The sequence below is a fragment of the Tupaia chinensis genome, unplaced genomic scaffold (genome assembly GCF_000334495.1).
Source record: "Tupaia chinensis unplaced genomic scaffold, TupChi_1.0 Scaffold138666_1, whole genome shotgun sequence".
In the NCBI taxonomy this organism is placed as follows: Eukaryota; Metazoa; Chordata; class Mammalia; order Scandentia; family Tupaiidae; genus Tupaia; species Tupaia belangeri.
In genome coordinates this window covers 121,913-139,685 of record NW_006198558.1, presented here as the reverse complement: position 1 = coordinate 139,685, position 17,773 = coordinate 121,913, and the positions used below count along the sequence as shown (strand labels likewise).

General features: G+C 40.0%; 1 protein-coding gene across 1 annotated transcript in view; it reads left to right on the top strand.

Annotated features, from left to right (window-relative positions):
- Positions 1-17,164, top strand: part of MXI1 (MAX interactor 1, dimerization protein) — a 117,803-nt gene extending 100,639 nt beyond the window's left edge. The window contains exons 6-8 of the mRNA XM_006161615.3: positions 7,972-8,086; positions 8,685-8,856; positions 15,348-17,164. Coding sequence (XP_006161677.1) covers positions 7,972-8,086; positions 8,685-8,856; positions 15,348-15,511 — 451 coding nt within the window. The 3' untranslated portion in view covers positions 15,512-17,164. The remainder of the gene's footprint in view (positions 1-7,971; positions 8,087-8,684; positions 8,857-15,347) is intronic.
- Positions 17,165-17,773: the final 609 nt, after the last annotated feature.

The following is a 17,773-nucleotide window of genomic DNA, read 5'->3' as shown; positions in this document are numbered from 1 at the left end:
AATGTATAAAGTTGTAGGTGAAACATAAAATTATCAAATACTATTTTATAGAAATAGCTTGTCTAACTTCCTTATTCCATAAGCAGAATAAGCTAATCAGAAAATGACCATGTATGTTTTAGTGAATAAAATTCATGAACATTATTGTGCTTAATATATTTGATCTGTTAAAAAAAATTTTTTTAAATAGGGCTAACCCTGTAGCCTAGTGGTTAAGGGACTGGGATCCCACATGGCCAACTGTATGATTCAAATCCTGGCCTGGACAACTTGGAAAACATCCTGGGGGGAGGAGGGCGCAGTGGTGTATTAATATGTATATTTCCGAAATCCCAACAGGGTGGAGAAACGCAGGAGAAGGGATTGTAGCATGACCATGTCCCCTTGGGAATGCTTTCTCCCCCTCTGTCTTTATCTTCTGAGTGCACATTTCCTCAGGGAATCAAAAAGAAAGTTTATTTCATGAATGAGACGGAGAGACAAGCATCCTCATCAGGACCTCTTGTGCCCTGCTCAGGAGAACTGCACCCCAACCTTCCGTATGGCTTCCAGCCTTACCCCGTGTGGCACTGCTGTGGCCAGGCCAGGATCTCTCTGTAATTTCATTTTTACAAGAAAAGCATGCAGGCAGGTTTTTGCGGGGAGGAGCTTGGGTGGTGACTTTGGAGATTTTCAGGAGATTCTCCACACGTTAAATCAGATAGAAAATTCGGTATCTAAAATGTACAGGAGAAGCAGTTAGCTGCTGCTGTGGGCGGAAGTGTGTGTGGGGGGGAGTTGGGAAACCCGGCCACAAGCCACTGCCGCCTTCAAGAGAGTGGCTTATAGGACTCGCAGTCCGCTGTGTAACCTTCCGCAGAGAGGAAAATACAGGCACTGTCCCTGTCACTTGACTTGTTTTCCATTTCGATTTTGTGCCTTGGCAAAGTCTCGGTATCCTGTAGTGGAGGAATGAAAGACAAGCAAGTCCCAGAGAAGGGCCGCGCCTCAGGGGCGATAGCCAGTGGATGGTTTGTGGGGCCTCGCGGGGGTTTAGATTTCTTATTGTTGGGCCGAGGGGGACTAGAGTTTCCAGAGACAACTTGAAAAACATCATCCTATGATACTTGCCTTTTTTTTTTTTTTTTTTTTCCTGAAAGGGAATTTGAGGAATGAAAGACAAGCAAGTCCCAGAGAAGGGCCGCGCCTCAGGGGCGATAGCCAGTGGATGGTTTGTGGGGCCTCGCGGGGGTTTAGATTTCTTATTGTTGGGCCGAGGGGGACTAGAGTTTCCAGAGACAACTTGAAAAACATCATCCTATGATACTTGCCTTTTTTTTTTTTTTTTTTTTCCTGAAAGGGAATTTTTTCCTCTCCTTTTTTTTTTTTTTTTTTTCCTGAAAAGGAATTCTTTCCTCTCCTCTCTCACAACAGGATGTGCTTCTTGTAGTTGATATACCTCGGCCTTAAACCATCACAGCTACTAGGAGAGGCTGTCTTACAGCAAAATCATCTCTCTTCATGTTCTGTGATATGTCAGTCTGGCAGCAGAGGTTACAGGGTTTGAAATCAAAAGCAGCATCAGTTCCTTCAAGGGAAAATGATCCCAATCCACCAAAATAAAAGCCAAACAGACTCTAATTGTTCTTTTTCCCACAAAGGGGTTGCCCTTTTTGAAGGTGTGCGTAATTTTGATAGGACCTTTCTCTGTAACAGAGTGAGTGGCTAGGAATTGCCTTTTCTGCTGGGTAAAACCACTTTAAAACTTCATTTTAAAACAGACCTCAAAATGTGCTTGAAAATAAAAGTATTTCATTGTCTTTCCATTCTCTAGCCCCCTCCTCCTCAGCAAGACTGGTCTTCTCACCATGCACCTCGGCCGCAGTCTAGTCCTCCCCTGGCTTCTCTAGCACTCATGCTAAACTAGGACAGATTTCAGCTCTATAGTTTTTTTTATTGAACTCTCCACTTTTTTTTAAACTAGGACAGATTTCAGCTCTATAGTTTTTTAAAGAACTCTCCACTTTTTTTTTAAAGTATCTATGTATTAAATAAAATTTAAGTCAATGCTAACCAGAGGGCAAACACTTTTAGTCATTTTCTTATCAAGTCTAGTTCCATAGATTTTACAGTGTCAGTTTCTTTTGTACTTTGTCTGTCTGGTGTTCATTGTCATATTCACAACAGCAGCCCTGAGTCCCCCCGGCTTCCTCCCTTGTCTCGACTAGAGGTGCGCGATGGTGCTTTCCTGAGCCCAGATTCTCTGTGTCAGCTCTACCACTCCTTAGAGACTTGAAAACATCATATGATGCTTACTTTTTTTTTCCTCAGTGATAAGGATGTTCAAATCAAAGCAAGCCTTCTTTTTTTTTTCCTGTCTCACATCCTCCTTCCTTCCCCCAAAGTCTTACAGCCCATGATTTGGCAACTCCCATACTAGATGCTCCTGAGCTACCGCCACATGAGAATGAAGGCAAGAAAAGAAAGGACCAGATGGCATCAAAAGATATGCCTTTCTAGGTCGTTGGTGGTTAAGCTTGCAATCTGGTTACCAACAGCGAGACTATGGAGAAAAGGGTGGAGAGCAGCACTCATTGTAAGGAAAGAAGAATTTTGCCATGTGATTCTTGTTCCAAAAATTTGCTGGAGAGGGAAAAACTTAAACATCAAGGAGAAATGGATTTTCTGATTTAACCCTTTCCAGTTTATAGTCATGGGATATTCATTGTTCTTGAAATGGTGCGTTTACCTAAGTAACATAAAAGCACATATGGAAACTGCAGTATTTGGATGGAATTCTGAAAAGTGTGTCCCCCCCACACACACACCACCACCACCACATTGGTCACCTGCTGTCCTTCAATTGCCATTAACCCTTTGTCATTTTACTCTCCAAATGCCTGTTTCATTGACAAATACAAGACTGGAGGAAATGACATTTAGCTCCCAGACATGCCATTCCCCATAGGAGAGCAGAAGTCATCAATAACTGTTCACCCTCGATGCTAACTTGTCTCGGAGAACCACATTTACAAAATGTAGAGAACGGCATCACTGGCCTCTGTGAGACGTATCTCAGGGTATACTTTCTTGGTGTAAACTGTATCTTCGAACAGATTTGTAATTACTTGACTGATGAAATGTTGAGTAGTGGCTAATAAAAAAAAAAAATTTCAGAGGGCATTTTTCCTTCCTCACTGACGTAGGCATTAGTTAAACCTTGACTCCGTTGGTCTAGAAAGCTGCTGATTTGATAGTGCCTTTGCAGATCCCTGGACTAAACTTAGCTGGTGTTTCCTTTTAGAATCCCAGCTCTGTTGTTTTCCCTTGAAGGAAAGAAACCAAAGTATTTTTAAATTTCCATTTAAACTTGGCCCCAATTTATACATCTACATCCTTTTCTCTTAAGTACCTGGAAGACCCTTGCATCTCACAGACATCCTCTATATCTAAAGCCGAGTTTCACCTCCTTCACAAGTCTGCTTCCTCTAGTTACCATTTCTTCATTTCTTCAGATTCGCCTGTCCTTCTTATCTGTATGACTCACTTTAATATGAACCAAGTGAAACGAAACAGTATACTTCCTTTTGTCGTCTACATTGTAAACTTAAAATTTACATTTTTCAATTTTTCTTCCTCAAGCAAGGGTCTGGGGCAGTACTGAGTACAGAAAAGTCATGTAATAAGGGAGATGCAGATAAAAACCACAATGAGATACCACCTAACCCCTGTCAGAATGGCAAAGATTAAGAACATAAAAAGTGATAAGTGTTGGCGGGGATGTGGTGAAAAGGGAACCCTCCTACACTGTTGGTGGGAATGTAAACTAGTTCAACCACTGTGGAGAACAATATGGAGGTTCCTCAAAGATCTACAAATAAAACTACCATTTGATCCAGCAATACCACTTCTGGGTATCTACCCAAAGGACAAGAGAATGCTCAGTCAGAAAAGTGCTTGCACATCAATGTTTATTGCAGCATTATTCATGATTACCAAGACATGGAACCAACCTAAATGTCCACAAACTGATGAATGGATTGAAAAAGTGTGGTATATATCCTCTATGGAATACTACTCAGCCATAAAAGATAGCAAGACCCTGGCATTTGATAGAAAGTGGTCAGATATGGAGGATCTATTGCTGAGGGAAGTAAGCCAGGCTATAAAAGAAAGATATTTTTATATCCACTTAACATACACCGACTATCTGCACTCTATGGTAGAGAGCAAAATATTGGAGGACATAAAAGCAGTGAAAATACTTAACGAGGATAAGACAGTGTGGAATGCCGGGGAGGGGGGGAAGAAGAGGATAGAGAAAGATAGCAAGAGAACAAATAGAGAGGCAGGAGATAGTGAGAAACAGATATGGCTTATTACCTGTTGATGATGACGTGTATAGTATTCTCAACGGGATTGGTCTGAGAAGTATTTCATGATGGGTGAAGTCTTTTTACAAGGAAAATGAGAAATAGTGATTGGTTAAAAAAATAATTGGAATAATAATAATAATGATTGGGAAAAACGATGATAAGATATTGAATGATGAAGCGGGGACATTAATGTCTCTGTATTGACTGACATGCATGGCATTCCCTCTGGAAAAAGCAATGTAATACACTGTAAAGTTATATGTGATTCAATGTAATACAAACAAGATTATGATGATAATAAATTAAAAAAGAAAAGTCATGTAAAAAATATGTGACTGATTATAAAAGAGGTTTAAAAAGACATAAAAATTTTTTAGAGTGTGTTTTTTTTTGTTATAGGGCGTGTGTGCTCGCCAGAGAGAGACAGAGAGACAGAAAGCAAGAAATAACGCCCTGGGGGATGGCCATGCTGCAACACCGTTTCCTCCATTCTCCTTTCTGGAGTTTGGACATACATGTGCATGTGCCTGGCGTGAGTTTCAAGCCACCAGGTCCAGGACTTGAACTGAGATCAGCTATGTGGGAGTCCAGTGACATAACCATCATGCTGTCTGCTGGTCCCAATATTGTTTTTAGCTTGTGTTTTAGTAAATCTCACAAAACAACAATTGACCCACTTTTTTTCTTGATGATAAAAAATCATTTTGGAGTTTCTTAAACAAAAAAGTTAAAGTTCCTATATATACTGAATTTCTAGAATTAAGTACTTTGAACAAAATTGACATGGTATTCTTCTGGTAATGTACTTATTAACTTTGCCAGTTCATTCTTTTAGAAGATGTAACTTAGAGCTGGAGCCCCTCATTATTAACAGGAGAACCACCAGTCTCTCTACCCCTTCAGTCATAGCATATGAATGTAGTTGTTAGTCATATGCTATGATAATGAAAAGTCTTGTTTTTGTGTTTTTTTAAAAAAATTATTTAATTCCATCTGTTATTATTATTATTTATTTGACCAAACAGAGACAGAGAGAAGGGGAAAGCAAGAAAGCAAGCTACCAGGTCCAGGACTCGAACTATGGTTGGCCATGTGGGATTCCAGCACCATTAACCACCACACCACCTGCCAGCTCCATGATAATGAAAAGTTTAAAGGCACAGGGCCAGCAGATGACATGGAGGTTAAGGCAGCTGGATCCCATATGGCTAAGTCCACGGTTCAAGTCCCAGACCCAGTGTCTTGAAAATCACGCTGGACGTGTGTGTGTGTGTGTGTGTGTGCGTGTGTGTGCCCCCAAAATCCCAAGAGGAAAATGCAAAAGAAGGGACTGAAGCGTGGCCATCCTCCTAGAGGGTGATTTCTCACTTTCCCTTTCTCTCTCCCTCTCTGCTGAGCACATGCGCCCTATAACAGCAACAACAAAAAACTCTTAAAAAGCGAAGGCACTTTTACCTTAGTTTTTGTGTTTCCTCCCTTTTTTTCTGCTTAGCAAGAGTACTCTGATCACTTGAGATTCATTGTCTAGGAAATTTTGAAGTTAAAAATGAAAATGTTGCTAAAGGTCCTATACTGGGTAGCGTAAGGGAAGAAAATGACTTTAAAATAGTGAAGTATCCTTAAGGGGAATCCACTGATAAACCTTTAATTTAAAACCATTCCTATACCCACGTCAGGTATGTCAGGATTCAGCCTGGAGTCAGTTAACAGAGTTAAGGTATTGAACTCAATAAAGAGATTTGGGATGGAAATGCTGATAGACCTTTAACTATAGCTGGGCTAGTGGGATGCCGAAAGAATCTCGTCAATTCATTAGCCAATCCTCTGACCTCACTGCCCTTAATTATTCTTGCTTGTCAGTGACATAAATGGGTTCTTATCACCACCTTCTACCCCCTTCCCAATTGCTAGCATTTGAGAGTCTCATTTGACATATTTTCTTCTGTATTAATATAGAGAAAGCATGGTTTGGTGGGTGAGCTAATAAAACCATTTGGTGCTGCTTAAGAAGAAAATGGAGGGTGTATTTTGCTTCTGGTGCAATTGAAGCAGTTGCTAAAAGTTTAGTTATAGCTCATAAAGGAGTTGGAGTAAACTATGAATACATTTAGAGGTTTTATTTTCAGATACTCTTTTTAAAAATTATTAAATTTTGTTTATTATTATCATTATTATTATTTTAAATTTGCTATTGGGCACATGTGCTCACCAGAGACAGACAGGGAAAGACAGAGAGAGCGTAAGCTGCCAGGTCTGGGACTCGAACTGTGGTTCGCCATGTGGGAGTCCAGTGCCTTAACCACCATGCCACCTGTTGGCCCCATATTTTCAGATATACTTAACTGCTGCATTATACTATGCCTTATGAAGTACAGGACCAAAAACGTGGACCGTATTGCTTAAGGATGAAACTGTACGTAGAACTCACTGTCATCACTATGACTATAGTTCGTGTGTGTGTGTGTGTGTGTGTGTGTGTGGTTTAGATAAGGTCTCACTATGTCCTTCTATGTCAATCAGTGTCCCAAGTAGCTGGGACCACAGGCACAGGCCACCACAATCAGCTCCTTCAGTATGAGTCTCTCTTTATTGCTCATGTTGGTCCCAAGCTTGAGATCCTTCTGCTTTAGTCTCCAGAGTAGCTGGGCACCACCACAGCCAGCTTATGAAGGGCTGGGAATTGAACCCAGACCTCCTGTGTTGGCCTCAGTGATGCTACCATAGTGATGCTACCATAACTGGACCTGTAGTTCTTTTCAGAGCACAAGGAAGGTAGTAAATCCATTAGGCCATCTGCTAGCATTTTCAGGAGAAATTTTCCCACAGGATGAGTGGATTAGAAAACAATGACTTTCAGTGAAGAATTTTGTCACCCTTTTATCTTATGTAGGAAATTTGGAAGCAGGGAGTGAGGAGAGAGAAAAAGAAATAAAAATTAAGCTAATGAGCAGGTTTGCTTTGATATGAAGTAAGAGACTGTTTTGTGGGTTATTTCAATGACAAGAATTGGTCACAGGGCCATATATTTTGTTTAATCCTGATCACAGAATTTTACTTTTTCTGTTGTGTTGGATCATATGAAATTGTCACTTTTAATAAGTGAGAAACGGTTGAATATCAAATTTTTCATAGGGTTCAATCTAGAATATAACATGTAACACACCGTAGGACAGCTACAATGGCAGAGAGGCAGCAGTATATGTGTTAGGAAAAGGTAGGAGGAAATGAAAACTTGGAAGCATTTTATATCCTCTTGGGGCACCACAGCTGAAAAACCCGTGGTCTTAAGGCATTCAAGATCAAACACAATTGCCCTAGTATTTTTTTGTACTTTCATTTTAATACCGTTGAGACAGTTTATGAGGTGAGCTGAAAAATAAACCACCTCTGACAGATTCCCACTGGGCATCATCTGAAGTGACTGTTGTCTACGTGGTGCCATAGAAACGGCAGACTGAAATATAGCTGCCCCTACACTCGCAGATACTTTGAAACTGAAGAATTTGGGTGTAACAGGTTATAGGCTAAATCAGCACACCTCGTGTGTCTTAAACATAGGTTTCATGATGGTTCTAGCGGATATCTAGACTGTACTGATTTGATTTTTCTTTCTTAGACGAGCTCATCTTCGCCTATGTTTAGAACGCTTAAAAGTTCTAATCCCACTAGGACCAGACTGCACCAGGCACACCACGCTTGGTTTGCTCAACAAAGCCAAAGCACACATCAAGGTGAGAATTTTTACTTTCAGATTTGCAGATGATCTTCTTGGTCCTGGTGTGATTATTAGCAAGGATTCCTAGCTAAGCACACCCTCTTTAATAACTGACCTCAAGAGAAATCTTTCTAAAACTTGTATCAGCTAATCTGATGGGAGCAACGTAACCTGATTAAACTAAATTGTTGTGACAGCGTGGCCATTTGAAGAGCTGGGAACGCTAGGAAAATAACAATTACCCTCCTGATTCCCAGAAGGAATGCAGTTATGCCCTCTGGTGGAGATGACTTCATTTTAATGTGTCCCTCAGTATTTTTCCATCAAATACCACACTGCAGAGGAAGTTTCTCTGTCACGGAGATTACTTTACAGACTGTACAAGTCCATCTTGTTCAAATAATGTAATTCATCACACACACACACACACACACACACAGAATGACATAACTATTTTTGGTGTCTAAATGTGTATTTACGTATATTTTTACGTATACATATACATGTACTTAAATATTCTTTCTGCCAAAGAAGAAACGTTTTCAGATGATAGGTGGAAATCAGTTTTATTGTTTGTACTGGACTATACACAAATATAAATATCATCATTTTAGAAACTTGAAGAAGCTGAAAGGAAGAGCCAGCACCAGCTTGAGAACTTGGAACGAGAACAAAGATTTTTAAAGCGGCGACTGGAACAGCTGCAGGGTCCTCAGGAGATGGAACGAATACGAATGGACAGCATCGGATCGACTATTTCTTCAGACCGTTCTGATTCAGAGCGAGGTAGGCAGAGCGCCTCTTCTAACCGAAACCCTAAGCAGCTATGTCTGGCTTTAGGAGGGTAGGTTGGGAGGCACGGTATTCGCTTTCCTTTCAGCCAGCACTTTACATTCCAGGTTTTACTCCGTCACACCATTTTCTAACAGTGCCTACGTGAACTACAGAACTTGGGTTTTTTTTCTCGGATATGTTTCTGTTTTAACTTTCTATTTTGAAGTAATTTTAGACTTAGAGGAAAAGTTTTAAGTTGTCTACAGAAGTTTTCAGATACCTTCACCCAGCTTCCTCTAATGTTAACATTTTATATAACATTAAGACAGTTCTAAAAACCTATAAAATAATATTGATACAATAGTATTAAGTACCCTCAGACTTGATTCAAATTTTACGTTTTCCCACTAATGTCCTTTGGTCTAAGGCTGTACAGAATTCCACATTGCATTAGATAGTTTCTGGTCTTTCTTTCATGGCTGTAATACTTTTAAAGAATACTGTCCGATTTTTGATACACTATCCGTCAACCGGGATTTGTCTGATGTTTTCAGATGAGTATCGAGGGGTATGCGTTTGAAGCAGAGCTCACCACAGAAGCGATGTGCCTTTCTCAGTTCATGTGTCGGGAGGATACATGATGTTATGTTTTATTACTGGTGATGTTAATGTTTATACTTTATAAAGTACCCTTTACGTCTCTTTCCATCTGGTTTAGAACATTTGTCTTTGCCAGAATTAAAGAACAGAAACCGACCAAAAATGAAACGTCTGCATTTCACTGATCTGTTCCTCTCAGCTCCCACACACCAGGTCTCACACCGCAATAAAAGACCGAAGGCCCACCCACAATGGCACGAGCAGGAGCGTACCGCTCTGCAGTGTCTGAGGCCACAGGGAACACTCCGTTCGGTTCCTACCCCACCTAAAAGGCCGAGATGGTGGCACGTATCTGTGACCCGAGAGAACTGGCAGACTGTGACGGGAGGATCACGACATCGCAAAACCCTATCAAAAAGACCGATTTCTCGCCTTCCTGCTCATTCTCTCTCTGATTAAAAACAACACAAAGATCTCAGAGGTGAACACTGGCGATTCTAAGCCTTAAATTTGGGAAGCTAGAACTCATGAGATCTTGAAGATTCTGAAGTGTTAGACAAAGAACAGTTGTGTGTTGAATTTAGATTGTTTTTTTTTTTTTTTTACTTTTATTATTATTTTTTAATTTGCTGTAGAGCATGTGGACTTCTGGAGAGAGAAAGAGAAACAGAGAAAGTGAGAAAGCACTCCCCTAGGAGATGGCCACGTCACAATCCCTTCTCCTCTTTTCTCCTCTGGGGATTTTAGGCATGCACACGTGCCCTGGCAGGTTGTGCAAGCCCTACTGGATATGATTCAAACCCCGTAGTCCGCCATGTGCGACCCAGCTGCCGTAACCACCGTGCTCCCTGGATGGCCCTAATTCTAATTTTTTTCTTTGTTTTCACTTTTTACAATGGAAATTTTCAAACATACTCAAAAGTAGAGAGGATAGAAATAATGAATTTCATGTACCTATCATCCAGTTTGAATAGCAATTAGGTCAGCAGGGAAGTCATGTATTTTTATTTTTTTCCCCATGCAGAAATGCATCATGACTTTCCCAGTGAGCCGATAGTAACATTTTGTCATTCTCGTTTCACCTGTTCTCCACCATGCTTATCCTCAGTATTTTTTCTGGAATGTTTTAAATCATACCTTAGATATCATTTTGGCCCTAGATATTTCATGTGTCTTGAATAAACAGAACTTTTAAAAACATAATTATTGTGCTTACTATAATACTCCACAAAATTAATAAAATCAGATAATCTTATTTAATATCATCTAATACCTTGTGATACGGCATCTTATCATTTCTATATTTGAATCAAGATGCAAAGTCCACATTGCATTTGATGTGCCTTTTAAGATACTTTTTATTTTTTAGAATTATCTTATTTAACTTTACTTATTTATTTATTTTAATTTGACCAGTAAGGGACAGAGTGAGAGAGAGAGAAGGAAAGTGAGAAAGCAAGCCACCAGGTCCAGGACTTGAACCACAGTGGGCCATAAGAGAGTTTAGAGTCTTCAACACCACGCCACTTGCTGGTCCCCCTTTTAAGATATTTTTAATCAGGGGACCAGCAGATGGCAGAATGGTTACATCGCTGGACTCCCACATAGTCGACTATGGTTTGAGCCCCCAGACCCAGTGGCTTGAAACTCACGCTAGTCACATGTGTGTGTGCCCATAATCCCAAGAGGAGACTAGAAGAGAAGGGATTGTGGCATGGCCATCCCTCTGGGGACAGATTTCTTACTGTCTCTGCCTCTCTGGCGAGCACATGCACCCTATAGCAAAAATCTCTCTTAAAAAAAAAAAAGATACTTTTAATCAGGGACAAGCAGATAGTGTAATGGTTATGTTGCTAGACTCCCATGTAGTTTGAGTCCCATATCTGGTGGCTTAAAACTCAATGCTGGGCACATGTGCATGCATGCCCCAAATCCTGAGAGGTGACTGGAGGAGTAGGGATTGCAGCATAGCCATCCCTGCTGGAGGGTGATTTCTTTTTTCTTTTTTTTACTTTGACTATTATACCTTTTTTATTTTTATTTTTTTTTATTTCATTTTTTTCCATACATTCCATCACATTATTATTTGTCTTACAAAATGGATATTTCAACAGGTGAACATTTCTCCCTAGTACCATTGATAAAACTACAAAATATCTTCAACAGCTAATACCACACCTCTTTGTGCCATTAATGCTTTGCCTCCCTGTCCCTCCCCTAAATGTCCTTCCTCAGACCCTCCTCTTTCACACACACTGTAACTGGCTTTCTCTTTGTCTCTGTCTCTCTGTGAGCATATGTACCCTATAGCAAAAATCTCTCAAAAAAAAAAAATCATAGTAGGTGTTTCTCCCCAACTTTTTTTCCTCATGCCCTTTTGGAAACTGATTTCTATCTAGCATATCTAGCATCTCAAAAAAACTTCTTTGGCAGAAAAAAGTGAATGAGAGCCAGCTGGTGGCCTGGTAGTTAAGGTGACTACACCCTACATGGCCGACCACACAGTTTAAGTCCCAGACTTGGCAACCTGAAACACACAGCAGATGTGTGTGCATGCATGTTCCACCTCCCAAGAGAAGGAAGAGGAGGGACTGAGATATGATCGTGCTCCCGGAGGATGCTCTCTCTCCCCCTCCCTCTCTCTTGCAACCACACTATAGCAAATTAAAAAGCCATGAATGTATATGATTGAATCCTCAGAGTCATTTAACAAGTTCTGTCCCCCATATTTCCTGTCAACTGGTTGGTAAATCTAGTAGCTTGATACTAAATTTGGGATCCTTTTGGGAGGCAAAAATACTTCCTAAGCTGTGCTTTGTACTTACTGTTGTATCAATATTGGGTCTAGCTGTCCTGCTTTTAGTGATATTAATCAGGAGGTTTGGGTGATAGTATCATCATACATTTATATAAATATACTGGACTTTCACTTAATAATTTTTAAAATTTACATTTAATCATTGTACATCTTTACAGCATACAGTATGGTTTTTCTAAGCATGCATGTGTGCATGTCAATCAAGTCAAAGATACTACTATATAATTTTCAACAGATAACTTTATATTCTTATTTCTGTTAAATGTTTTCCCCTGAGTGCCTCCCTTCCACCCCCTCATTTAATAATTTTAACATTCATTATTTCACTGGGTGTTTTAAAAGTGATTATTCTGGGACCAGCAGATGGCATAATGATTATGTTGTCCACGCCCACGTAGTTGACCACAGTGCAAGTCCTAGATCCGGCGGCTTAAAACTCACCCCAGGGGAACAAGAGATGGTGTAATGGTTATGTCGCTGGACTCCCACATAGTAAACTGTGGTTCAAGTTCTGGACCTGGCAGCTTACAACTCATGCTGGGTGTATGTGCTTGCATCCCCAAGATCTCGGGAGAGTGTAGAAGATGGGATTGTGGCATGGACATCTCCCCTGAGGGGTGATTTCTCGCTTTTTGTCTCTCTCTGTCTCTCCAATGAGTGCATGCACCCTATAGAAAAATATCTCTAAAAAATAAAACTCATGCCCAGAGCATGTGTATGCATGCCCAAGATTCCAAGAGGATGAAGAAGAGATTGTGGTGTGGCCTTCTCCCTGGGGGGTGATTTCTTACTTTTTGTCTTTCCCTTAAGCACATGTACCTTACAGCAAAAATCTCTCTTAAAAAAAGTGATTATTTTAATTCTGTCATCTCTCTTGCATTTATTAACTGTTTTTCTTCTAGACACACTATTTCCTCATCAACTTTTTGGTTAGATGAAAGTAAATTCACACAGAGAAAGAAGGATGATTGGTTTTTTACCAATTTTCTGAATGAACAACTTTCAAAGGTCACAGTTGTTCTGTGTTTTATCTCAAGAACTCCTGTTTTTATGGATTAAATGCGTTCCAACCCATTGCATTGTTTTTAATGTTCAAACTGTCCTATTTGTTCAGGAGTCTTCAAAATGGATTTTGACCCCTTTTACTAGGATTCTTTGTTTTGTTTGGTTTATTTTTAGTTTGCCATAAGGTGTGTACCCTTTCCAGGGAGAGGGGAGGAAGATGAGAAATCCTCTCCCAGGGAGGATGGCCATGCCAAAATCCCTTCTCCATTCTCCTCCCAGGATTGTGGGCACACACTCACTCGGTGTGATCCTCAAGCCACCAGGTCCAGGACTTGAACTGTGAAGTCAACCATGTGAGAGCAAGCTCCCGAACATCTAAGCCATCTGCTGACCCTCTATATAAAATGTTATGTTTTTATGGCAGTCGGTTTTGAAGTCTGCCTACCAGAGGCCGAAGCAAGAACCTCAAGGACATGCTACTGTTTATGAGTGACACAAGGTAGCAGAAGACATGCTACTGTTTATGAGTGACACGAGGTAGCAGAATCCCCTGCTAAGTACTGAGGAGGCAGACCTTGGTCCTAGTCTTCACTGCTAACTAGCTACATGACCTTACCAAGTCTTCAGACTTTACTTTCCTTCCTTTTATCTCTGTCCTGTACCTAACTCCACCTTAAAATTTCAGAGTGTGTGTCTTCCTCACTGTAATGCTCATTTTTAGTGCTCCCAGGGTACCTTAGTTTAGTAGTACCTTTTGGAATAACTCCTCTTGTCCGTGGCTCGCCACCTCGTTTTCCCAGTGGAAAGGGGCTTTCGGTAACGTCTTGGGTCCATTTGCCAGAGCAGCCCCTCATTTCACATTATTTTGATTAAGTTCAGCATGCTCTGTTGGATAGGATGCCTGATGTATTTCCCAGTTAGGGTAGGTGGGTGTTCTGTGATGCTGGGAAACCCTGAATGGCTTCTGGAGTATTGTGGATGTGAAGCCAGCGGTTATGAATCCAGATTGTTTGTACAGCTTGTTTGTACAGCTGCGTGCATTTTCAAACACAATTCTCTAAACTTTTGAAGCAATGAGCCCTTTAGAACAGTATATACTCTGAAATAATTTTGCCCATCTTTTTGACCTCAGCAGGAGCCCATTTCTCTTAAAGTAGTTGTGATTGGTGTGAACTCTTAAAGTCAGTGCCAGATATGAAATGCCATGCTTTGAGCTTGCCTGTTTGAAAGAGAACTGAAAAATCCCAAGCTTTCTTCTTGTTCTTATGAGGGAAAACAATTTTTAACTGCTTTTTGTCTTTAAATGGTGAACTGTTTTTTATATGCCATTGGTGATTATATATGTAGTATTTAATAGTTAAGATTCTGTTGATAGCTGGGTCATATAAGTATTTAAGTTTTGTTTTGTTCTTTTTTTATTTTAATGTTTGGTTTTTGAAGCTAACTAGCACCACCAGAAAGCCTTTAATGTAGTCTTTACCATAGACCTCACTGTGACTCATACTTTTAAATCTCAGGTGCTTATTTCAAGTTATAGTTGATGCAAGACAATGGAAGACAAATCCCTCAAAGTCTACTTTATAATGACTGGCTTACTGTAGTTACTGAGTATAGTCATAAATCTGTATGATGAATCCTAGAAATTATTTGTACAGTGGCAATCACTAAAAGTGTGGATGGATAGGTTTCCTAGTTTGCCAATACAGTATTCTCCCCACCCCCACCCATTAAGGCAACCCTGATAAACAGCACTGAGAATTAGTTTTTGGTTTAATGCAAAACAGATGTTGTTGAACCCTTTGGGGTTGGGATCTTTTAATATTAAGCACTAATTCCCAAATATGTCAAGTGCCTTATTGGGAGATCCAGACAAACTGGCGTCAAAGGGTTTAGTAAACTTGCTACCTAAATTAAGACTACCACTGTATGCCAGACATTCCCCTTTGCACAAAATATCCCAGTGTCCCATCACCTTTAGTTCCTCTGTTCTCTGGAGACTGATAAGCTTGTTGTATAACTATGTGATAACACATTCCCTTGTGCCTTGTTTAATGTCCTTCCTTTTTTTTCTCTTTGGCAGAGGAGATTGAAGTGGATGTTGAAAGCACAGAGTTCTCCCATGGAGAAGTGGACAATATAAGTACCACCAGCATCAGTGACATTGATGACCACAGCAGCCTGCAGAGTATTGGGAGTGACGAGGGTTACTCCAGTGCCAGTGTCAAACTTTCATTCACTTCCTAGAACCCAGCATGACATACAGTGCAGGGCAAAATATTCACTGGGCCAATTCAATACAATCTCTTAAATTGGGTTCATGCAGTCTCCTCTTTAAAACTAAACAAAATATACTTGAACAAAAGGGTCAAAAGACCTATATTTAAGCAAATACTTAAAAGTGGGGCAGAGCCTCCCCAGCAGAACAAATATTCATAATATTCATATTGGAAAGATCACAGTTTCTAATGGCAGCAGAAAACTTGTGAGATTTTCTTGGTTTGATCTAGTTGATTAAAAGAGGACATCGGAGATTCTATCCTCTTTTTCTTTCCGAGTTTGCTCATAATACATTGAGTAGACACACTTTAGGATGGGGTTCTGAACCCTACTTGAGCTTTAGGGTCCTAAAAATAAACTGAAAGTAATTAAAAGACAAGATAATCAGGCATTAATCTTTGATAACTAAAGACCTATTAAAACATACCCTGGGACAGCTTATCATGAAGCCTGTGGATGATCAATTCTTTAAAAAAAAAAAAAAAAGGAAAAAAGAAAAGAAAAAAAAAAAAGCTCATTTCATGCTCCATGCTCTGCAAAAGGAGAGACTCTCATGAAGCCTTTTGAAAGGGATCATCATGCAGCTCAGCTTTCTGTTGGATTCCATGCTAAGCAAGCTAACCATATCCTGCATTGTTAGCACTAGGGCACCCAACCGCCAGCTCGCCAGCCCCACCGCCACTAGGCCGCATGGGGGCAGTCCATGCATGACAGCCTCTGTCACACAAGGCCTATGAGTATGGACTGGGGAGCAAGAAGGAAAATGCTCCACGTGCCTCTATGTCTGCGTGGGTCAGAAGAGTTGTACACGCAGATGAGCAGGCCAAGGTCTGAGCCACGGCAGCATTTTTATTTCAGATTTTGATAACTGTTTATATGTGTTGAAAACCAAAATGACATCTTTTTAAAGCTTGTCCATAAAAAAAAAAATAGATGTCTTTTATAGTGGAAACACACATGGGGAAAAAATCATCTATTTTGATGCAGCATTTGATAATGATAAAACACCTCACTCCTCACTCTTTATAGTGCACAAAATGAATGAGGTCTGGGCTAGGTAGAATAAAAGGTCAATGCTGTTTTTGTTTTCTTTTAGAATCATTACCTTTTACCAGCTTTTAACCATCTGTTATCTATAGCAAATACACACACTATCATATAGTTAACATAGTTAAGTTCAGCACTTGTCTCATTTAAATGTAAAGATTTGCTTCCATTTTCCTACAGGTAGTCTGTCTCTCCTTCCTCACAATCCCACTGTGCAGGTGCTATTGTTGCTCTTATATTTTCATAAATGTTATTTTCTTTTAAGTGAAATTTCTAGCCTGCACTTTGATGTCATGTGTTCCCTTTGTCTTTTGAACTCCAAGATCCCCTTCTGGTCCTCTCCCTTATCCTAAGAAGCCTTCTTGAAGACTTTACCCCTGGCTGTTTGGACTTTGTAAACTTTAAATAATTTAACTACCCTTAATTACTTAAAAAAAAAAAAAAAGCTTTATGATTTTCATAACTTATTGCTGATTTTAATGGGTTGTTAATTTCAGTCCTGTAGTTTTATTTTATGTTTAGATAGGGCTGGGCAAGGAAAAGAAAATAAAGACAACCATATTTAGCAATGCAGTTGAGTTGCGTGTTGATGTTTAGACTATCCTTTTGGGAGTAGCACTCTAACAGTATTCACTGCTTCAGTATATGAAGTGTACCATCTTGCTCAGACATAGCCCTCAGCATATACTTAACTACTCCTTGTGCTGTTCCTGTGCCTCCAGAAATATCTTTTCCTTGATTGTGCTGTTTGGGATAAATTCTTTGAAGTAGATGTGTATAAAAAACTGCATGCCTTTAGAAGCCTAGTATTAGAACTTGCTACACTTCAGGTGCTGGGTACTTAATGAAAAACATGACAAAACAAATTCATTTCTGTGCCCCCAGTAAATTATTGCTAATTTGTCATTACTACTGGCTGGGTCAAGATGTTACTGTGTATACTTGCTTACTTTTTGACTTTCCCAAGTGAGGCAGTTTAAAGACTGTTAGGAAAGCAATTGGAAGCCAGTGACTAAGCTTCCAATTTGTTATTCCCAAGGTAGTCACTGATACCATTCAGCCTAGGGCTAGAACTTGTACACCAGGTGAATTTGAAGTGCTGTATGTACTGGGTGAGGGGCTGAGAAGCCTTTATTATAAACCTGTATTATATATTTCACCTGTCCTGTAAATGACTCTTTC